General features: G+C 40.8%; 1 protein-coding gene across 1 annotated transcript in view; it reads left to right on the plus strand.

The window, feature by feature from the left end:
* The first annotated feature begins 2,931 nt into the window (after nucleotides 1-2,931).
* MRTFA (myocardin related transcription factor A) overlaps nucleotides 2,932-23,706 on the plus strand; it is a 94,772-nt gene continuing 73,997 nt past the window's right edge. Inside the window, exons 1-2 of the mRNA XM_033057647.1 lie at nucleotides 2,932-2,967; nucleotides 20,368-20,629. Of these exons, the coding sequence (XP_032913538.1) occupies nucleotides 2,932-2,967; nucleotides 20,368-20,629 (298 nt within the window). The remainder of the gene's footprint in view (nucleotides 2,968-20,367; nucleotides 20,630-23,706) is intronic.

Here is a 23,706-nt window from a genome sequence, read left to right on the forward strand (position 1 = left end):
ATCCAAATGCAAAAGTGAATTTAATGCTAAGTCAATGATGTCTAAGACATCACGTCAGGAAAATCTAATATTTCTGGGTAAGACCCCAAGCTTAGTTGTTCATGGTAGGCACCCAGAAGTAACTTAATTTTGTGATTATGCAATTGAGTTCAGAACTGCACATACACAGTCTCACTGTACTGAATTCTGTTGTATTCTGTTATACTGCACTGGCGCCTTCTTTGTTCAGTGCAAACTTTCATCTAACATTAAATCCAATGGAAGTAATTTAATAGACTTGATTTGCTGCCTTTACTAATGCTGCAAGTGCTCTTATGCATTTGTTAATAAAATGTGAATGTAGTTAATTCATTATGAGTCTTAAGGAAATTGAAAGCTACTGAAAATAACAAGGCCTTCAAAACTAAAACAAAAATATAGCTCGGGTAAAAGTGTTCTTCACTTGTCCCTGTTCCTGGTGAAGACAGAAAGATTTTATGGACAAGTGGAAGTATATTTTTATGGTTACCCCTACTACATATTTATCAAGGCCTGTAAATACCTTTGAATCCTTAGAAAAGCATAGTAGTACCTACTGAAAATAATCTGTAACAGGCATAGTTTGTAAATCAGTTCCATCTCTTAAATGTTCCTATGTTTGAGGGAAGATACAGTGAGCAGGACTTCAGCTTGTAAACTGGAAATATGTGCAGATCTGTGAGTTTTGCCATCAGTTTGTGCCATGCCCTTGCACACATCATCCATTCTCCCCTGTTCTGTAAACAGATCTCCTAAGGAAATGATTTCAAGAATGAGCCACACACCACTGTTGCTAAAATTGGCAATGTAGAACAGGAAGACATCCACGCTTTCTCATTCACTTGGAGTATTTGTCTCAGACCCCTAAAGAGCTGTTAGAAAACATGGCAGAAAAGAAGGTGGATATTCCTGACTTGTCATTAAAACTGAAACTCACAGAATTACCAGCATGCATGGGAACGTTTTGTGGTTTTGACTCTTCCACTAAGCCACCTCTGCAGGGTTAAGACTGTGAAACAGCAGGGAGAAGAATTATGTTACTGCAAAGATCTATGTGTGTAGCCAAAGCTGAACTGGATCCCTGGGAATGAAAATCAAAAAGCTGTAAATGTCAGGATTGGAAACCAGGGCAAGATAGTGGCTGACTGGCAGTGACTGGCTAAGAATTTGGTTCTTCTTAACATACTTGTACCATCAAGCTTCTTATCATGAAGTTCACAGATTAATTGTACACAGCACAAACATTTTTTCCTAACTACTTCACATACATTGCTTTGCAATTATATCACGTCCTCCAGTTCTCTGACTATATGAGAGAATAAGGAAAGGCCTCTGACGCCTTCTTTAAACCACTTGTTATTGTATACCTCGCTCTTTTCTTTGTTTTGAAAGATGATCCTAACTTTTTCAGCTTCACTGAGCGAGGCAATCCTTCACAGAGCATTGTTACAGTCTCTGTCATGACTCACGTCCTTTTGAGATACAGTAAGCAGGGCTGAGAACATCACTGCAGGTAAAACACAGCCTATTTATAATGATATTACAACACTCCAGCTACGGTCCCCTGCCCTGCTCCTCAGGGATGCCATCATTCCTCTATTTTCTCTCAACCCCACCACAGTTGACCGAAGTTTTCATTATGGACACTTCACCCACTTGCACCATGTATTTTCCTGGTTTTGTACCACATCCAGAAGCTTTGTGCTTCTCCTAGAGAAGGACCAGAGCTGCCAGGCATCCTCCAGTCTCAGGCCAGGCAGTGACAGCAGCACACTCCACATTGTGGGCTGCTCTGGGATTTTGAGACACAGCTACCCCAAAACTGCTTTTCACACCTGAAAGTGCGGAAGAGTTAGAAATGTCTTTCATTTGAAGATTTCTGCTGGCCAATCCACAGTTTCCGCAAACTTGCTCCACTGAAGATATTCTGATTTAAGATTGCGACAGTCCGGTGATGAAGCTGAACAATCACCAGGCTGCTGCATTTAGCTTCCAGGCTCTGCCGGGAGCCCCCCATTCCCATCCCAAGGATTAGGCGGGGGCGGTGCTGGGTGAAAACATGGAGAAAGGAAGGTAAATATTCCTGACGTGTTATTAAACCCGAAACTCCCAGAACTGCCACCCCTCACGGGATGTTCCATGTTTTTGCCCCCCTCTTTTACTAACTCACCCTCACACCCCACGGCGCCCACAAGGGCGGCGCTGCGCCTTTAGGGGCGAAGCCCCGCCCTTCCCCGCCCAGCGGGCGCCCGCCCCCTCCGCCCCGCCCACGATGACCTCATCTCTGCCTTCTGTTGGCTGCGCGCCCTGTCACTCAGGCGGCGCCCGCCCCTCGCTCCCGTTAGCTTCCCCAGGTGCTCGCGGCCCATTGGTCGCTTCTCGTGCCGCTCACCGGCGCCTCTGCGCTCTGATTGGTGGAGCTGGCGGGGGGCGGGCGCTTCCGCGGTTGCGAGGCGCCGGCCGGCGGTGGCGCGGCCGGGCTGCGGGAGCGGGGGCGGTGCCTTCTCCGCCGGGGACGGGCACGGGCGGGTTCGGGCGCGATGGAGCCGTGACCAGGTGAGCGCGGAGCTGCGGCTCGGCCGGGACCTGCGGCGCGGCCTCGGGGCGCGCCAGCGGCAGACAGAGGGAGGGTGGGCTCGGGCCCGCCCCGGCACCTCCCCGCGCTGGGGCACGGCCGCTCCCCGCGGCCCCTCCGGAGCCCCCGCGCTGTGTCCGCGCTGGCCCGGAGCGCGCTGCGCCCCTCCCCGGCCTCCCCCCGGGAAGGGTCCCGGGCGTTCAGCGGGTCGGTGGGGGTGGTTCTGGGGGGCTCTTTCCGGCGTTCGAGGCCGGGCAGTGCTGACAGGGACTCGAAGGGTTTGGGCAGCGCCATCCCCCCCCGGGCTCCTTGAGCGGGTTGATTTTCCCACCGGGAAGATGCCTGTCCGTGCTGTGTCTGGGTGCTTCTTTGAGGTAACATCCGCGTGTCCCAGCCGTTTGTCTTCCTCCCTGTGGCTGTAAAATCTTGTATGGAAGGGGACTGTAATTTCACATCTTCCCGATCACGGATGAAAACTGAACTCTGTGTGTGTTAGTGGGAATAACCCTCGTGGGATCTTCATGATCTGCATCTGTGCAACCTTAACGCTGCATCATGCCAACTTCGTGTTCATACGGTTCTGTGTGGCTCTGTTTTACAAAATGAGCCTTGAGCGAACTGAATAAAGGGTTGCAGCTTTGCTGCTGCTTTTAGCAGTCCCTTTCTGGTATCGTTTGTCCAGACAGCATCAAGGCCTGTGCTGTGAAACTGCATTTTAACCTGCTGTCCATAGAAAATGGATTTTGAAGACATTAAAAATGTTTCTATTTAAGTCTGCAACTTCTTTTCTGTATCTTGGAAGCCAAAATGTGCTTTTTGTTTCTTGGTAGGATCTGAAGACACAGCTCTGAATATTTGTAAAATATAAAATCTAGCTATTCTGGACTAAATATGTATATCCCAACATTCTGTCTTTATTTTAAATTTGTATTTGTATCAGGGCTACTTGTGGCATAGCTGACTTACTGGAAGTGTGTTTTCTACTTATGTGTTGGTTTTCAGGTAAAAATACAAATGAACTTCCTCCACTGATTTTATTATATGTCTGCTGCTTGCACAAAACCCCTCACTAGGTTTCTGTAAAGACACGCTTCTGTAAAATCCCTACTGTTGAACTGTTGAAGTGTAATGCCTTTAGATCTTCATAAGTATTTCCAAAAATATTTCAGTCATTACTGAATATGAAATGAAAGGAACACCGATTTGTTCCCATTTACTGCAGTGATTTAATGAGTGATCTAATAGTTGTGATTAAATAGAATCTAATAATAGAATTTAAAATAAGTGTATGATTTGAAGCTGACTGTGAACTCCTTTTCTGTTCTTTAGATTCGTGCTTTCTGCTGAAAGGAGAAAAAGACTCAGGGCTAAAAGCAAATGCCTCAATTTTTCCACAAGTAGGCAAATTTGCCCTTCTTAATTACCAGATATTGGCTTACTGAGCCCTTTCCAGTCCTTCCTTTCTTACAATTTAGAAACCAAATGTGATTTCAGGAAAAGAGTGAAACACTGCCAGTTACAGCTTCTGTTCTATACAAAATGTGAGCAGAGCTGTATTCGCTGGTTCCAACAGTTGTGGAAGCCGCTTCAGTTTCTGTTTAATTAAGGCCATCCACTCCTATCATCCTTTAGGAGAAGGCTCCCAAATCTTCAGGCAACAAGCAGATCATGAAAGGGAGAGAAGGGAAAGAAAAATGCAAAGAAGACATTTTGACGTAAAACTAAGAGAATGTGGCATTTTTCCAAAAGCAGCCTCTAATATTTTTCCTCCTCTTGAATATGAAATAATGGGAAACTCTTAGGTTTGTGGAGGAGTGTTTGTTTGCTTGTGTTTTTTGGTTTTTTTTTTTTTTTTTTTAAATGCTGACTTCTACTGGTATGGCAAAGCAGCAGCATTTATCACAGACTTTCATTTTTGAACCTCCAGGTGAAATGTACATTGAGACAATAAAAGTACCCTTTAATGATGATGATAATAATAATATTAACAATCCCTACTGGATTTCTTTCACTGTTGAGCCATGATTAAATTCCTGTATGGTATTTAGTAGGGAAAACAGCAGCTGTACTAGAGAGAGAAAAATAACAGAACAAAAAGGTTTGGATGCTGGAGGAGAAAGCAGATGAATTCTTATGATGTGTCAAAACATTATCACAAGATTAATTGTTGCACTCATTTGGAATGTTCAGGGTTTCTCCTTATATGCCTTTCACCTCAAAAGCACAATTTATAGCAACTCCAATACTGTTCTGCCTTTATTCTCTATGCTCAGCTGTCCTTCCTGTGTTGTAGATAATACAATTGGACTATCTCAATGTTTGTTTACTTACTGATAACTCAGTATTTGATTAAGATCCTTTTTGAAGAGTACAGTTGATTTCCTCCATGTAAAAAGTGGTAATAATTAGCAAATCTTATTACAGTTATACTAAGCTATTCCTTTAAAGTTGTGTTTTTTTTTTTTTTTTTTTTTTAATCAGTTGTGTCCTGAGGGTCAATGTCTTTTCCTGAGGAACTGTTGGAAAGGAAGCAGAAAAAGCAATTGTTCAGTGGTCTCAAACTGTCAGACACCTACTCTGGAAAAGCCAAATGTAATTATTTCCTGTTGGACATATTGCTGAACTGAGACTGCAAACAGAGGATGTGGTTACACAGACGTTTCTTTTATTGGTGGGGCTGTCTTAAACAGCTCATATTCCCATTTGCCTTTTTTCCCCTCCCCACCATGTGCTGTCACCTCAGTAGTGATGTGGAGTCTGTGGAGCTGCATGCTGTGCCAATTTAGAGGCCTGATTTTTAATCTGGGTGTGTTCTAGTCCTCTCCCCCTCAGACCCCAAATAAAAAACGGGGGGGAGATGCAGGAATGCATAGGTGGAGTGAAGGAACTATGCTTTAAAACTGTTCCTGAGATTCTTCTTTTATGTATGGGTGTTAGATGAAATGGATGAGTTTGTGTAAATTCAGAAACTCATTTCTTTGTCAATACTTTGTTCAATCCTTAAGGGATGCTGTGTGTGGTTAATGTGTAGGTTTTACCTTCCAACCTTTGAATGCTTTCTGGAGTGCAAACACTGTTAAGTGGCTTCTTCAGGGGAAATGAATGGCATTGGGGTGAGGATAGTTTTCATTACCAGACTTAGATGTGCCACATGGGTCAGTCAGAGCCTTCTGATTTTTGAGTGTGGGTTGTCCTTGCAGAGGGCATGCAGTGCATGCAGCTTGTACAGGAATCTGCCCTCAGTCTGATACTCTGTTTTCAGATGTGAAGAAACAAGGCTGCTAACAGTATTTAATTTCCTTTGATCCTTTCCTATTTCTTATTCAAGATGCTTATTTTCCACACAGATAAATCTTAGAATTTGTCACTTAGTGAGGTAATGGAATTGTTTAAATTAGTTTGGTTTGTATTTCAGAAATTGATCTAATGAATTTAGTTTGTTCAGCATTCCTTTCCCTTTTCCTCCCCCATTTTCTTGTATGTGTGTGTGTGCAGCATCATTATTCTTGTGCGGAGAAATATTTTGGATTTAGGTACACAGCCATATTGATAACACCTCTGCAAGAAGATGAAATTTAACGTAGAGTCGCAAGTCTTTTTAAATCTTGAAAGCTAAAGTCTGAGCTTTTAATTGGAGATTTCTGCACCTTAACCTCTTGACATCCATCTGCTTTTGCTGTCTTTACTACATACTAGAGTGTTGCCTAGTTCTGCTTATCCTTCTTAATTAACTTATGCTTCCTATTTCAGCTTGTTTGGGCCCTGCTGATCCAGAAAAGCAGAGTTTTTGTGGAGTACAGCAGAGGAAGCATGGTAGCTGCTGCTGCATGTGCCAGCATGTTATTTGTTAACAGCTGATCACTGGGGGCTACCTTTTCGGCACTGAAAGAAAAACTTTCTCCTGGACATGGTCAGGAGTTGCTGGTGCTGTTTTCTCTGCTTGCCATGGGTGCATATTGAAATGTGTATGTACCACAGTGCAGGGGTCCTGGCATAAAGCAGTGCAGAAACTTCCCTATTTTGCCATCTTCTAGTGGGGCAAATAAATGTGCTGACTACACTTCATCTTCAGAGTATCTTCACGTTAGGGGAACAGGAGACTGAAATGATATGTCTAGTTCTGTGAAATTACTTTTGGTCTGGGACAGTCTACATCACAGATTGTTTCAAACCTCAAATTAATATTTCCTGTAATATATAGCAATTATGACTAGCTATAGACACAGCAGGGAGGGGATGTGTGGTTCCTTGAGTTCTACACTTCCCGTGGTTTAGGGGAACGCTGAGGATATATCTTCATTGCATGACTGATCCATATGGCTGACACCCTGTTTAGGCTTACTCAGATGAGATCATCCTTTAGACACAACCACAGCCATGTTACGATGAACTCATTCGCTCTGCAGTTGTTTATATGTGTGATAGTACAGCTCTGAGCTGAGACGGGATTCACTTTCTGTCAATTACAGGCAAGCTTTTCCTCCTTCAGGCAGAAACTTTTGGGAAAAAACATCGAAGACTCTACTTGAATGATTTAAAAAAAATTACTGTTTTTGCCTTCCCTTGTGATCTTTATAGCAATATAAGAAGTTTCCCTGCAGAATGTGATTGTAGTTTACATTGTAATTTAATTTCTATTCCACTGTGTAAGATGGACCTGCATCCAGATGAGTTTTCTCTGGGTGACTGGTAGGGCCATATTAATGTTAGGTCTAGTATAACTGTCTGTACATTCGCTCTCATATGTCCTGTTGGACATGATTTACAGGAGCAGATCACTTGAGTCTGAGGTTTTTTTAAGCCTCCATCCGAGAGACAGTCTGGGTGTTGGAAGGGTGGGATATAAATTCTGCCTTGCCATGTTCTGATCAGACTTACTGGGTCCTGTCAGTCAGTTTCTGTGTTGTTCAGGCATGCTGAAACTCCAATTCACCAGTGAAGGCAATAAGCCATTGTAATCACTGGAATAGCAGCCATTTGGCTTGAGCATGTAAACACTGACATATAAACTTTTCCATTGGATGGAGAAGTTTATCAGCAGGATGAGACTTCTGCATTTCTTAGAGATGACACTGTTTTTTCTTCAGAAAATCTAGGACAGTAGAGTTCTGCCTGCATTGACTGTAGTGAGAGGAAAAAGGAGTGTTGGAGGAATGTTTTGATTCTACTGTGGGCAAAGAATAGCAAAAGCAGTTTAACTGGAATTGTGCCAGAAAATGTTTCAGTTATCAGATTAATCTTTGCTCACTCACTGCAGCATAGGAGGAGCTGTAAAGAGCTTGTGTTTCATTACAACTGTAAGGCTGTTCTGCTAAATACTTGTAAAATTTGACTTTGTTAATTTTGAAGGCAGGGTGTGTCTGGGTTTTCTGTTGTTTTGTCTTGAAGCTGGGTTGAAATTCCATGGAGTGAGTGAATAACAATAGGAATATGTTATACCTGCAGCATCTCTTAGCTTAATAGCACACACATATTAGAAAAAAAATAAAATTGATGGCTGTTCATGCCTATTGCAAGCCAGTTATCTCTTATTTGGGGTTCAGATGACCAAGCAGTAAATTGCAGGATGCAATACTTTCACTGTCACAGGTTGAGCAGGAACTTTGTTGGCAAATGGGACTGAAAGTTTTGAAACTGACTTTTTAATGGTCAGAGTGTCTGAAATAGAACTTTAGTTCTTAGTAGAGAAAGTAAGAAAAATGTCTGATGTCTTGGAGGATGAGTTTTGAGTGGGAGAGGAAGGATCTCTAGGCACCTGAGAAGCCTAATGGAAGTGTTGGAAAGTCAAGAGAGGTAAATAAGCTAAGGCAAGGAAAAAAATACACTGAAGAAAATACAGAAATTTTTTTGACTGGTTATGGGGTTTTACTTCTACAGAAAATCAGCAGATTCCCTGTACCAGGACAGGCAGATCAAGAGAAAACTCACTGTTGGACCTGCCTTGACTCAATGAGAGACTGGAGAGTCTGGATCTTAAGTGCTGGGGGCTAAATGCAGCAGCATGGTGATTGTTCAGCTTTATCAGTGCTGTTGCAGTCCTAAATTGGAAGATAATATTCAGTGAACCAAGATTACTGGGAGTTAGGGTTTGGCCAACAGAAATCTTCAAATGAATCGTATTTCTAACTTTTCCACACCTCCCTGTGAAAAGTGGTTTCAGGGATACCTGAATCTCCAAAAAAACCCCCAAACCAAAAACGAAACCCCAAAAAAACCCCCAACAAACAACAAACAAAGAAAACCAACTTGCACTGGGGTCAAGATTTAATATATGGATAAATTTCACTCATAATTTGTGATTTAAAGAACCAACATAATCACAACTGAATTGTGATGGTATGTGCTTAATGCTGTCAAGAAGAATGTTCCAGCAAAATTGTTTAATTAAATTTTCAGGTACCTTGTTCATTATGCTGAAATAACAAACTCTTAACAGTGGTTAATTGTTTTCTATCTTTGTGGAAGATTTCCTTGACTTCTAGAGGCCTTTTTGCCTTGCCTGTTAGGAAATCTAGGATCTGCAATTCAATAAAAAGTGCATTGTAAATATATACTTCATTATGTAGTCTTGCATCATTATTATGCTTTAATTACAGTTGTATCAGTTTGACTGCTTTAATAAAGAAAAATAATTACTTATTATGGGTTCTCACATTAAATTAATTAAGTAGTTGTAAGTCATTTTAAATATTGACTTGATGACAAATATACTGTGAGAGGTGGCAGAATGACTCCTTGATTCTGGGATAGAGCAATGATTAATGTGTGCTGGCACATTTTATTCAGAGAAAAATAGGAACATTCTCTATAAGGGAAGTTTCTGAAGTAGTTGGCTTTACTGTTTGGTTGTTTTCCCTTTTGTACCAGTATTGTAAATCCCTTCTCCTTCAAATTAGTGGAGGTAAGTAAGGAGAGTGGACCAAAGAGATGAGCAATTACCTGTAACTCCTTCTGTACAGTGGAAACAGAATAAAATTATTTGTTGGGGATCAGAAAACTCACATTTTGTGTTAAGCTGACTATCCAAGCATTGAGACTCATCAGTGTAACTGATCTTATTCCTTCTGATGTTGAAGTAGTAGATCTCTTGTACTACTTTTTTTCCTTTTCAGTGGAACTATTTAAATACTCATGTCCAAAGTCCATCTGGTCTGAAGTTTGTATTTGGGGAGGTGGCTATTTCTTTTTTATTTTATCTTATTGACAGAGTATCATGGCATCTTGACTGCAGTTCTGTGCTTCTGGTGTCTAGGAAGCCCTAAAGTCTGGAAAGCTCGGAGGAGGAAATGGAATGGAAACTTTGATGTGTATTTTTTTTAAAGGTGGCCAAGGAAGTAGGAGTACACGTATGGCAACTTCTAATCTTTTATTACCATTTGAAACAACAATCTTCTAGAGCCTCCAAAGTAATTATTTTCTAGTTAGGTACTGCTGTGCATACCTTTTAGAACTGTATTGCCAAACAAAATGATGTGGTACTTCAGTACAGTTAGGAGTTTTTAAGGTGCGTGGGATGGTTCTCCCCATCGTCCAAAATGGGTTCCCATTGTTGTCTTCTAAGATTTCTGTACTTTTATATTTTCCTTGGTTTTGTGTGGATGCATAACCTGTGATAAACTAGTTATAACAGTCTCCAAGTTCTACTATCCAATGTTTAAAAATTATTTCAGTACAGGGTTTAGAAAATTGAGTATATGATTTGGTGAATATTCTGCCTTAGGTCTCAAACAAGGAATGCCTTCAGAACTGACAAAGCAGCAGTCCTAAAATAAAAGTTCTGCTCTGCAAGTAGCATGGTGTGTGTATACCAGCATGGCAGTCTTGATGGTATTTCAATCCAACTTCTGTAGTGTGTACCAAATGAATTAAAGATTCTGTTTAAAAAGAGTCCCGCATAAAGGACTTTGCTCCTTACCCTTCAAGGAGAAAATGGGCTATGTTTGGTTTTGTTTGGTTGTTTGTTTTTAGATCTCTGAGTGTTTGTGTCCTGTTTTCTCTTTCAGTGACTGGGGAGAGAGCTGCTGGCATGGAAGTTAGCTGGGTTTATCCGTGGGAACTGTGAGTAAGGTATGCGTTGTGTTCTTTTTTGTCTTTAGTCTATACCTTTTATTCTTAGGTTTTGACTTGAAACTTGCTTGTAGTCACTAAAAATGAGGGACAGTATTGTTTAGAGATAAAATATTTTGAATTTGTATTAGTGTCAAGTGTGACAGCTGTGCAGCAAGGGCTTCAGAGTGTCAAGAGTATAAACAGCACATGTGTGCACTTTTCTATGCTGCTGAGCAATTAGTAAGAAAGAAGTAGTTGAATTTGGTATCCTTTGAATTAGCAAAGAGCAGCAGCAATTCAGGTTCCACCATCCCTACACCATGTTCTTTGCTCACATTGTTTAGATTTCCATGTTAGAGGGTACTTGCTACTTCTTTTCAGTAAACTGGTTAGCATAAACAAGACAATGGTATTGATCTTAGCTTCTCTATGAATCATTGAAAAAAATTCTCACCTATTTTTAGTAGTGGAGAAATCCAAGGGTGGAAGGTCAGCTGTTGTAAGGGAAAAAGGGAACAGAATATCTAGTAAATCAGTTGCTGGGCCTTCCACTTAATGAAGGTCATGCTGGGTAGCTGCATTAGAAGATGCCAGTAAATGCAAAGAAATTTGAATTCCACACCCAGTGTCTGTTGATGGGGAGGAGAGACAAAACCAATTCAGATTGGTTTAATTTCTGTAGACAGTTTCATACTGTCATGACTAAAGAATGTGACTGGGGTCAGAAAATGTCTTGTAGACTCTGTTTCAGGCTTTGGTTTCACACTGTACTTCACATGAAGTAACTGAAATCTGTAATTTTTCTATGGGTCTTGCTCCTCAGTTTCTTTTTCTTTGTTGGTTGGTTTAGGGGATTTTGTTGTTTTTTTGTTTGTTTTTAATGAGATCTGAGGAATCTATGGTTGCAGGATTCAGATTGCTATCACAATGGGAAAACGAGCATGTTTCAAGGTGTAGCTTTTCCATCAGAACAGCAAACTGAATTGACTTGCTCTATGGCTGCAAAGTCACTGCTTGAAGGAGAGAAGGCAAGAATTTCAAATGGTGATGTGGTGATACAATATGGACGTACAATCTCAGTGTCAGCCTGTGATCACACCGAATTAGATAAAATGAAAAACTACTTTGTCAGACACACAAAAGTAAGTTGCCAAAAAGCCTTGCCAAAAAATCCTTAAGATTCTAAAGTATTGTAGTTTTGCCTGCTGCTTTGTGCTGCAGCGCGTGCTTGTGCCAGGAACTGAACTGACTGAAATTTAACTACTTTATCTTTGTTTTAATTCTTCCTTTTCTGGTAAAAATTTATAAATTAAAAAAAATATTTTATTTTAGTCTAGATTTGTTTCCTGAGCTGTCTTTCCTGCCTTGCCTAAGTCACCACTTTATTATGTCCCGTGTCATCCAGTTCTAGACCCAAATTTCAATTCTTCTGTCTGAAAGTGTATTGTTTCTTCTGAGGCCTTACTTCCATGCTTCTCTTGTCCGATGACTTTCTCATCCCAATCTGCTCTAAATCCATATTCAGCAAAAACTCCTTTATACTTTTTCAGCTCTGAATTTCCAAGTCAAAGCTCACATCTGGCTGCAGATCATCAGCATTCCTTTTTCTAGTTTGCTGTAGCCTCCCTGCTTCCATGGGTTGTTGGCATCCACTGCCACATGCCTTTGCTGCTGTCTGAACCCATCGCTTCCACCACTTGCCCCTCTGGGGTGAGGAGGAATGCTTTGCCTTTAACATGAAGGAAATTTTAAAAGATGCATCAGACGGTGATTGCAAGGAAGCCAGCCAGTCAGAAGGTGGTGGAAAGCAGGCAGTTCTGTTCTAAACACACTGCAGTTCATCATGCATTTCTTTGGCAGCAGTGCAGGCTCAAACAGCTTGCTCCCTTTCTCAGCTCCCTCTGTTTTTGCTGGCATAGCTGTTTTTGTGGCCATGGTGAGCCACTCTGGGGAACACATCCTCCTGAAAAGAAGTGTTTTTCTCTAGATTATTTTTCATCTGGCCCAGTACATGTTGTCTCTGTAAGATTTATGCTGGTTTCACAATGAGGAAGGTATGAGAGTGGGAATGTGTAGCAGGCTGCCTGAGTTGGCACTGCTGCTAGATATTTAAGTGTGCTCTTTGACATTACAGTTAAGTTGATCTTTCAGTGTGCTGTTCTTGCAAAGGCAGGTCAAACCTCTGCACAACCTTGCACTCCTGCTTCTTCCTTTGCATCAGAGCTGGTGATTGTGCAGCCACAGGGCACAGCCAGCCGACTGATCCGGGAATAAATGGCTTCTGATGTTGCACAGGGTGAATCGTCTGCTAGTTCGGCTGACCTGAGTCACCCCATGGTGCACAGTCATTAGATGAGACAAAAGGAAAGCAGCAGGAACCAACAGCTTCATAACAGTAGGCTGAAGTCTTCTTTTAATTATGATGTTGAACTCTATTGTGACCAAGGCCTAAAATACATCCGTGTACCCACTGGCACATGACACCTGAACATGACATTTTTCTGCTCTCTTTTGTTCTTTGAACTTCAGCAAAAACTGTTACTTCTTCAGTAGCTATCATCTTTAGTCTCTCAAACTAGATCACTCATTCAACACATTGAGAAATATGAGAGAATTTGATGTCTATAAAGTACTTCACCAGTTTAAGGCTTAACATCCTCTGAAATTAGAAGGATGTTATCCTCATTCGTGCTTTGAACGAAAGTTAACGACTTCAGAAATTGGTGGAGAGTTCATTTCTTTTTCCAGCAGGAATTGTTTGTTCTAAATATCATTTCTAATCTCTAAACTAGCTTTGGTATTATCAGTTCTCTGTGTACTCAAAGTTCCGTGAGCTTGAAAGCCACAAAGTTCCTCCAAATACATATTGAAGAATGAAAAATATTTCTTAAAAAATAGCTGGAATGTCAAACTACATTTCTTAGCTTGCTATTTGCGGCTTTAAGAAATCAATGTTTAATGATGATTTTTGAAAACCTCTTAAAAACTTTCTGCCAGTGCTGGATGGAGTGAAGCAAACGTTAATGTTTTATAAGGAAATATCTAGGGCTTGAGAAATACTGTAATTGATGAGGGGTTGTTAAAATCATGTGCAAGGCTGTGTTTATCTACAACACAGATGATGCAGTTGATTGCTTTGCACTAGATGTGCATCTTTTCTCCCTCAAGTCTTCACATCTCTATACAGCTGTTCATGCTTTTTGTCTGATAACATTTCTTGCTGGCCCAAGCATATTTTGACTCTTGCACCGCTAGATTTGCTGGAGGTGGTAGCAGAGAGAGATGGTGAAGATTCAAAGATATCCTCTGTTACTGCAATGTTACTGGCACAGTGCACGTATGGGTTTGGGCTCTTTAGCTCAGATAAAGAACTCATCTGTGTTGTACTCATCTGTGTTTTACTAGTGTCTTCATTCCCATGTGTTGTAATCTTTGCCTTTATAATACAGGCTTTGCAGTGTAGTGGCTTGTAATCATGGCAAAATGGACAATTTACACCTCCAAATCGCTGGTTCTAATCCAGGATGAGTTTGGTTACTTTTTGATTGCTTTTGCCCCTCTGCCCATCCTTGCTCCCAGTTACTGTGGAAGTGAAGGAAGCTGATGACAGGTTAGTTTTGCAGAAGTCAAATGCATGTGCAATGTGTACGTTAAAATAAAACATGTTGTAGGGTGGCCTCTTTTTAGTGGTCTGCATGGTTTGGTTTCTTAACTTAAGGTGGTTCCTGAAGAAGTCCTCAAAACTGTACCTCTTCCAGGATACAGACTTTGTGATGTTTGCCTTGCTGCTGACTGTATTGTGTATTCTTTATGGGCAGTGTCTTCATGTTAGCTCTCAATTAACTGGAAAAATAATTCTGCCAACAGTTGTGTGTCTAAATTAAGCTGACTGACAGGAAAGGAATTTTTTTTTTAATACAACCTTGTAGGTCTTCCTGTTGGTGACTTTGATATCTAAAGATATCTCTTATTCTGATTGTTTTAACTTCTCAAGCTAATGTGGTGCCTCTGCTTTCACCTGCTGCAAACTTCACTTCTCCTGGGTTATTTTAATTTGTGATGACCTGGGGGGTATAGTTGCTTTTGGGCATGTCATGGCATTCTCTTCCAGTCTTCTCACTCATTTCAAAGATTTGTCCACTGAAAAGTGAAAAGTCCACTGAAAGCCACTTTGCCCCAAGATTGCCTCTTGGCTGGCTGACCTCAGCTGGCATGATAATTTAACAGAAGGCTGGTCTTAGGTTTAAAATAAAAAAATGTCCTGTCTACTCAAAATAGCCCAGCTGCACACACATGCTGTTGCTGTTAGGTGCTGGAGGTTGCTTAGCAATTCTTAAATCAGTAGGAAATTGCTATTGCCCTGGCAACTTGGGCAATAAGGGAAAATGCAAACAAGGGAAAGCTGTTTAGAGAGGTGTCCTTTCTTGATAATTGCACGGGGTTTAGTTTTTTTCCTCTGTGCTTCCCTGATTTTTACTCAATTATTTTAAAATTTATTTTATGTTTTAATTTTAAGTTAAAATTCCTCTATGTTTTACTCTGGCTATTGAGTTTTCTTGTAAGGGAAGGTGATAGTCCTTGGTTCATTTAAATACTGACTGTCAAGATCTTAATTATACAGGGGAATAGCATGCTCTCAGGAGCCAGGAGTTTTTAAGTTATGTTGCTATAAAACACAAAACTACTGTCACAACAATATGAGCATGGACCATGATGACACCTGGGAGGAAACAGATCTGCTCAAGAGAAGCGGTAGACATTACTGGTAAATAATAACTAATCTTTATCCATTTCTAACTTCTGAAGGCATTTAAACACTTCCATTTCAGATAGACAAACATGGCAGACTTTGCTTTGCACAAGAACCACAGCCATAATGAATTTTCTGAAAAATATTCCCTTTATCAAGGGAATATTGATACAAATACAAAGACTAAACTACTCTGAAGCTTGTTTTACATGGTAGCTGTTTAAGTCCATCCTCTTGCCGTTGCAAGACCGTATCACTGTAAGCACACAGGAAACTTGATTAGTTTATCCATTGGTAAAGCCAGTATTCCACTTTACCATATGCAAAATTACTCAGAGAAATTTCTCTTAAAGCTTCTCATCCAGGATCACTGGAGGATAGCTTAAAGCCCTTGAGGTGAAGAGGGAAACAAAATGCAGACACACAAAATGCAGTATGGAAACCTCCTTCACCAGCAGTAAACTAGTGAAAAGTAAAGTGGAGGGGGAAAAGGGATTAGGATTTGTTTCCTGTCACTTCATCCCATCATAAGGGCAGACAAGCACCAATTTGGCACAGGGAAGCAACAAAGGCATGCATCCAAGATTGCCCCTTTTGGCAAGAGTCAGCTTAGACCAATTTAGCTGTATCATACAACCACATCCTCTGGTTAGACACTAAACTGGCACTGCCAACAAAAGGAGCAGTGCAGCCTGCTCATTCCTCACCTCCTGTCAGCCAGCACAGGCTGAACCAGACCAAGGAACTGATGTGTGTTCAATTTCACCTGGTCTCACACACACACACACTACTCGTTTTAATCTGCATCTGTTGCTGATCTGGCTTTTCAGCCAGCCACACAAAAACTTGTTATCATGAGGGGGAATAAGGCACAAGGAAGTAAAAACGGAATCAGGATGGCTACTAGCAATCATCTTAAGGTGTTATTAAATGGTTTTATCTTGCCAGCATTTATGTTCGATATGGACACATGCAGTATGGTGACACAGCTGTGTGTGTAGTTGACAGTGGACTGGAGAACTGATTTGATTGAATATGCAGGAAAAAAGTGTCTGGTTTTCAGCTAAATAGATTCCCCAGTCAAAGAAGGGGCAGTGTAGGGCCAGAAGTGAGCAGCTGGACAGTGGAGGACTTAGAGGTTGCTTAAGCTGATGTTGCTGCTGTAGAACATCTGTGGTATCACAGCCACTTTTGTCCCAGAAGCAGCTGCCCTAAAAGTAGAAAAATGCCATGATAGAAAGCTTTTGCCTGGTAAGGCAACAGATACAAATCCTTGAGGGTACTTACTCTGAAACCCTTATAGAGGATAAGAAATACTAGTTCTTAATACTGTCCATCAGCTTCTGGATGACTCACTTAAAGATCATGGCATGGCACATTTCTTTATGGGAAAGTTTCTGTCTGGTTGGAAATGACAGGAAAACAAACATTGTAAAATTTTAATTAGGTTCTAGATATTGATGTGTGTAACTATCTGATCATTCTACAATGACAGTTATAGAGTGGTATAACTGTCTGGGAAGTCCAGAAGCAGACTTATGGTGGTTGTAGAAAAGGATTCCACATCTTTCACAGGACTTGCAAATACTGTAGCATGAATGTTTGTAAATCCTCAAGGCATCTTTTAAATCCCTCTCTGCTATCATCAGACTTTTAATTGAAAACATTTAAATTAAATTCATCCAATTATAGCTTTTATTGTAGTCTTGAGGACTGGATGTCTTTTTTCTTTTTTTAATGTGGGGACATATACCATACTAAGACTTGGCAATAATCTGAAAAAGAGTTCTTTCCCTTAAGGAGAGGCTGCATGTTTGGATGTACTAATGGTATAAGCTGGTTCTGTCCTTGTGAAGTGCTGGCACAAGTGCTGGTGATGCTGCATAGCAGACTGCACCAGCGACTTAGCAGAAACGTGAACCAAAAGACTGGCTTTTACATCTGGTTTATTGTGTGTCATTGCAGAATCTTGTGCTAGGAGGTGATGCGGAGGAAGGAGAAGACAGGCTTACCAAATGCATTTAATGTTCATAGTGGTTCACCTCAGTTTTGTTTCATTTGAACTGCAGCCCTACATGGCTAGCAGAATTTTTGTCCAGACTGACTGATTTTTTTGTTTTTTAATATTTTATTTTGTGGCGGTGTTCCACTGTACCATGCTGGTTCAAGTGTGCCTTGTATGCCTTGTACAGAGGGGTTGATCCAGATGAAAAACGGCATTTCAGCTGAATCAACTTTCAGATACAGTTCATAGGATGGCTGTACAAGCAGCACTTCCAGCACAATTCAGGACATAGTAGCAGAGCAAGAATGAGTGTCAAGTCAGGGTTTGCTTAAGCTGTTTTCCTTTGATGTGGGACAGACACTGACTGACATGCCAACTAGGATTAAGATACTCTCCATCTGTGTCTTTTTCTGCATGAGTTAGGAAGCATGCAGGTCCAGGTGCAATTTTAGATAGTCCAGCTGCTCTGATGAAGTTTTATTGGACAATTTAATGGAGAAACTCTGGTTTATAATCTCAATACCAATTAACACCCTTTGGTGTGGTGTTGCTCAAGGTCATCAGAGGGTGTATGAGCACGGGTCTCTTGTTCCTTGTTGTGCTGTAGCTGGCTCTGCTGGATTGTTTTTACTTTGGCTTGGTACCCTGCTTTTCCATAAATGATATAGTTTCATTAGTCTGGCTAATGTCAATATACTGATTAGGGAAATTAATTCTATTTTACAACACTGTTATTAAAGTGGTGTTTGAAATGTGATTTTTCTAGTTCATCATGCAGGTTATAAATTCCTCTTGAAAAGAAAAAACAGTATGTTCAAAGTTCCTAAGGACATTTACTGTTTACCTAGTTGAAGCAGATCTTGCATATTTGAGACATGTCAAGGGTTTTTCTTCCCTTTTGAGAAGAGAAAGGAAATCTTTCTTTTCCAGGGTAGATTGAGAAGGGAAGTTTAAGAATTCTGCCGTTCCATATCCTTGTGGGGTGAGTGTTAGATAGGTCTGTCACCTGTTTGTGATTTCAGGCCTGGCTGCACTTGTGCTTCCGCATGATCTGACCACCATGTGGAACTAGGTGAGGTGTAATGTCTCCAGTCCATCTCCTTGCATAAAGCAGCTTGCCTTTGGCTCCTCTAACATGGTGACAGCAGCCCTTACCAGCCAGACTCCTACTTGGGCAATTATTCTTCCTTTTAACCCCTTTCCACAGGTCTCCCATCCTACAGGGACAGAGCCTGAAACCAATTGTGTTGGTTGTGTTATAACTCTTTCCAGCCTTTGCAAAGGTTGTTGTAGTATACCAAACTCTGTTCTTTTAAGTCTGTGTTTTAAGGGTCTGTGTTTTAAGGTTTTCTCTATCCATTATTAAGAGAAGGGCATGATACCAATTTTTTTCTCTTTTCAGATTACCGTTGCAATTTGCTTTCAAATAGATACGATTTCATGTTTGCTTTGCACAGGAGAAATATCAAGGAAAGCTTAGGCACTTTCTAGCCAGATTTTAACTGAAGTAAAAGCAAATACTTCATATGGCAATAGGGTTTGGCTCAGTCTCATCCGTTTTGTTTTAACAAGCACCAGCTTCAGTTGGTGGTTTTTGTTGTTTTCCGTTTTTTTTCCTCCACCCTTTTTTGCTTCTCTTCAGATCATGACATAGGGTCCTGGGAATGAATGTATGAAACATGGATGCAATAACCTGTTTTCATTACCAGTGAATTCTTATTGTTGTCTTAAATATACACTGAAAAAAATTTTGAAACAAATTTTTGTACCACTTAAAACTTTGTTCTGGATATTGCAGAATAAATGGTGCTAATCAGCTGAAGTATGCAAGTGGGGAAAGTGACTATTTGAGCTCCTTTGTCTGCTATCCATGTGTTGGTGCTGTCACACTCATCCAGGTTAATTATGAGTGTTAAGTGGGGAATGCTAAATAAAATCTGTGTTGTTAAAATCCTTATTTCACGTTTATGTTTTTTGATTGCTTTCCAGAGGATTATCCTGATGGTTTTGACTTTGCTTTACCTGCATCTTTTTGAAGTGCAAGTACCTTTTGCATGCTAAATTACAGCAGTGCAGCTGTGTCTTCCATGTTAAAATAGCAGTATGCTAAGAAACAGGAGACTTCTGTCCTCATTAATCAAAACCAAATATGATTGCCCTTGTATAATGTCCGTTATTGTTTAAATGTTGACACAGTAACCATTTGACTGGAGTCTTACAGCTGGTTTGTTTCTGTTTAAATTGCTGAACAGGAAAGGATTTTAATATGAGCGTAGAAGTGGCTTTTGAATACTTATTTAAAGAATTATGGAAATGAAATAAAGCATTTAAAAATTACTTATTTTATTATAGCCCTTTATATAGTGCACATTTTGGTTACTGTAGCTGAGGTTTAAGACAGAAAAGCTTTTTTGTTTATGTGGAATATTTCTTTTATCAATTTTCACTGATTTTGAATGGGCAGAACGGAACAGGAGAATTATTTTTGATATGCAGTTGATTTTTATCTGAAAATCCTCATTTGTTGTACTCAGCTTTCCTTCCACGTTTGTTATGAAGGATTACTTTACCTGACTGGATTTCAGATAGACTGTTGTTAAAACACTATTGTTGACATAAAGGACAGTAGTCAAAAGTTCAACAAGGTTCCAAATAGGCTGATTTCACTGGAGCAAATCAATCTGTGTCTTCTCAAGACTGGCTTCCTAAAATAGCAAAAACTGAGAATGTTCTCATACTTTCTAATAAAATTACAATAATCTGTAGTTCATCAGTAGTTTCTGTGGTGATGCTGTTGGAGGTTTATGCAAGTTTTTAAACTGCTGAGTTGAGCAGGTTTCATTGGATTTCAACTGATGATGATCACACAAACTCAGCATGTTTCTCAACAGCATGGAAGACACCATGATGAACTGGACATATGGCTAAAACTCATGTGAGATTGATGGGTTTTGCTGTTTTTTCTTGCAGGTTGCCATCACGAAAGCCAAAGTGGATTTCTCCAGCGTGGTGTGCCTGCCCCCTTCCGTCATTGCTGGAAATGGGCTGGACGGAGGAGGGGCTGGCGAAAATGACGATGAGCCGGTGCTGGTGTCGCTGTCAGCGGCCCCCAGCCCGCAGAGCGAAGCTGTTGCCAATGAGCTGCAGGAGCTCTCCTTGCAGCCCGAGCTGACCCTCAGCCTCCACCATGGCCGGAACCCCAACCTCCCGCCGCTCAGCGAAAGGAAGAATGGTGAGTGTGGGACAGTGTGGTCATGTCTCACCCAGTGTGTCCTCACCAAGTGGTGGTGGCATGGTAAATGTTCCGGTAATGGGTCTTCCTTTTATTGCTTGTTACTATGGTTCTTTGGTAGGAAAAACTAATGATCTGGAGTTCACAAAATGTATTTGCACTGTTCCATTGGAAGATTGATGTTAGTGGCTGTGAAGTTTCCACAGAGCTCCAGTGATAAATGCTTTATATTATTATTTTAGGTGAATACCAGAAACAACTTCTCTGTACTTTGTGGTGACTGGGTTGTGCAAAACTGAGACTGTCAGTCAAAAGAAGTGTTAGCTCACCTTCTGTAGATCTTTCTTTATCACCTTGGTCTGCACATGCAAGTGTGAGTAACTTTCTCACTGCAAATGTCTGAAAGTTTCTTTCAGACTTCCTGTAAGGAGAAGCAAGACCTAGATTAAAAATTAAATGTCCCAGTAGGCTTTCTGATCCTTGAGTCAGAATGACCTGCGTGTTTCTCAACTTGCAGGTATCTTAAGGGCAGCTATATAGTGGGTTATAACATAGTGGCAAAATAGAAGGCCACTCAGTGACCAGAATTCCTGGCTTTGAAAGCTGTTAAACTGTCTGAGCTCAGAATCACCAGGCTGCCGTGAAAGCCATTGCATGTTTAGCCTCATCCTGTGAGAGAGTGATGAAACCATTTGATAAGCAGTGGCTTCTGGTTGTGAACTCCTTTTGGTGATCTCCCTTCACTCCATCTTCTGGGGTATATTTTGGTAACTCTTTGCAGTATGAGGGTCTTGCTGCAGTCTGAATTTATGCTGTCACCTGCAGGTATGGTCGAGTCCTGTGTGACTTAGTGTTGGGCGTTATGGAGAATGGGCAGATGAGAAATGCTTGGGAGCTTAAGAGTGGCTTTATACCCAAAATATAATGCTTATGGTAAAGTGGTTTAGAATATGTGTACTGAAGGACAGTAATTTGGGTTGAATGGGTTCCTCACTTAGCATGATTGGATCTTTGTATCTAGAAAATGACCATGCCTTTCTCTGAACAGCAGTTTGGAAGAATTAAACAACTTAAACCAAAGTATTGGGTTTTTAGGAGGTTAAAAAGAGTTTCCTCATTCATATACATTATACCATCATTATGTGATCACAGTTATATTTACAAAAACTGGAGAAGACAGAAATGGCAGTAACAACAAAAAAACTTCTAATCCTTAATGTTTGCAGTCTTCCAAGATAAAATACAACAGATGGAGGTAAAGGTGGTGATGGTAAATAGAAGAAAATTGCAATGTCAGCAAGATAGACTGTGATCTCAGCACATCTCAGCTACTGGTAGACTTGGGCATTTTATGGTTATGAAAGCAAGGAGAGATTTCAAATAGTATTTAATGGAGATAGCAGTGAAACTGATAGAGCGCTGGAACATGGGAAAAGCGTATGAGCCTTTGTTTCCAGCACCTGACAGCTCGCCGCCTGAAGGTGACATTGTGACTTTTCTGGAAACAGGGTTCTTCTCTTAGCCAATAAGACATGGTCAAGGATCCTGAGGTGGGAAGAAGCAGTTTATTTTTGATGCTACTGGGAAAAGGGTACTAGTGCTGGGAACTAGTGCTGGGATAAGAGTACCTTTCAGAGAAATGAAACTTGTAGCAGCACTTTAAATGGTATTGTTATATCAGAGGAAAGGATATTCTGGCACAGGAATGAAGGTCTTTATGGAATTCAGTTGTTTGAATAAGTTTAAAAACTGGTATTTCAGGAATATTTAACAGAAACAGATAGTTTTCCTCTATTGGAGTAATGTTATTTTTATAGACTCAGTGCTATTGTGGGCTGCAAATCTGCTTGACTGGAACAGGCAAAATAGAGTTCCACTTTAAAAGTATTTGAAAAGGAACACCTCTGCCCATATCTTTTGCCAAAGAAAATTAGGATATTCCCGGAAATGACTCACTAGGTGGGTCTCTTCAGAGCTGATTCTTTATCAGGGCTCAGCACAATAGTGGGAATTTTACTGCTGGAGGGGCAGCTTTTCAGGCAAGGCATAAAGTCCAAAGTCCCTGAGCTAGATTATCTGAATATTCCTTATCTTTGGAGGTACACAATGCTCTTTTCTGCGAGGCTGCAGTATTTTGTTATGTGTTGTCTGTGTGTACATTCACTGAAGTATTATGGGGGTGAAAAGTGCTGTTGAAATATGGTTATTTGCAAAAAACCCCACTTGGTTTAGTGGGCTGCTAAGAAATTTAGTGAGCTTTTAAGAAATTGAGCTGATGCATTTTGAATTAATGAATGTCTTCCTTCAAATGGAACTTCTCAGTTATCTTGAGGTGGAGGTTGCACAGCTGTTGAAAGCTGTTGAGCTTGTTAGAACTCCTTTCTTAAATGTGGTGTGTTTGTTGTTGTGTCCTCGGCTTCAAACATGTTAAAAAAATTCAGAGATGATATCCGGTTGAGATGGCCATCTGCTTAAACGTTTGAGCAATCCAAAGGGATTGTAGAACATATCTTGTGCAGTGAAACTGCTTCTGTGACAACTTGCCAAATTCAAGGTAGGAGGAAGATTCAATGTGAGTGGCAGTGGGAGGGAGGAGATGGTAAGTAAGAGACTTGCTGGAAGCTGCCTATCTGTGTCAAAGGGTCTCCTGTTTGCAGTTCTAGACAGGCACTGCTGACTCACAGCAGAACTAACTGCTTATGCTGAGAGCTTCTAACAGATTAACTCTTTCTGTGGCTTTTGCTAAGCAGACTTGGTTTATCTGTAGGTATCTGTAGAAAAGTATTAAATGGGTTTGTTCTGTGTTTGTTGTGACAGACTGTGGTTCTGGAACATAAACTATTGGCTGAATTAAAATAGGAATTTCTTTGGCTTTTGAAGCATCATGAAATTGTGGATCCCATGGGAAAACTGGGAGTGCAGTCCTGTGTATGCATACTGCCATATGCCCTAGGACAGCAGATTCCTTTTAATTTTTTTTCCCTTCTCTTAGAACTGACGAGCAGCCAGACACAGTTTCTGGGGGTTTTCTTGTTGGTTTTTGTTTGCTTCAGATTCAGACTTCTTTTAATATTTTC

The sequence above is a fragment of the Catharus ustulatus genome, chromosome 4 (genome assembly GCF_009819885.2).
Source record: "Catharus ustulatus isolate bCatUst1 chromosome 4, bCatUst1.pri.v2, whole genome shotgun sequence".
NCBI lineage: Eukaryota > Metazoa > Chordata > Aves > Passeriformes > Turdidae > Catharus > Catharus ustulatus.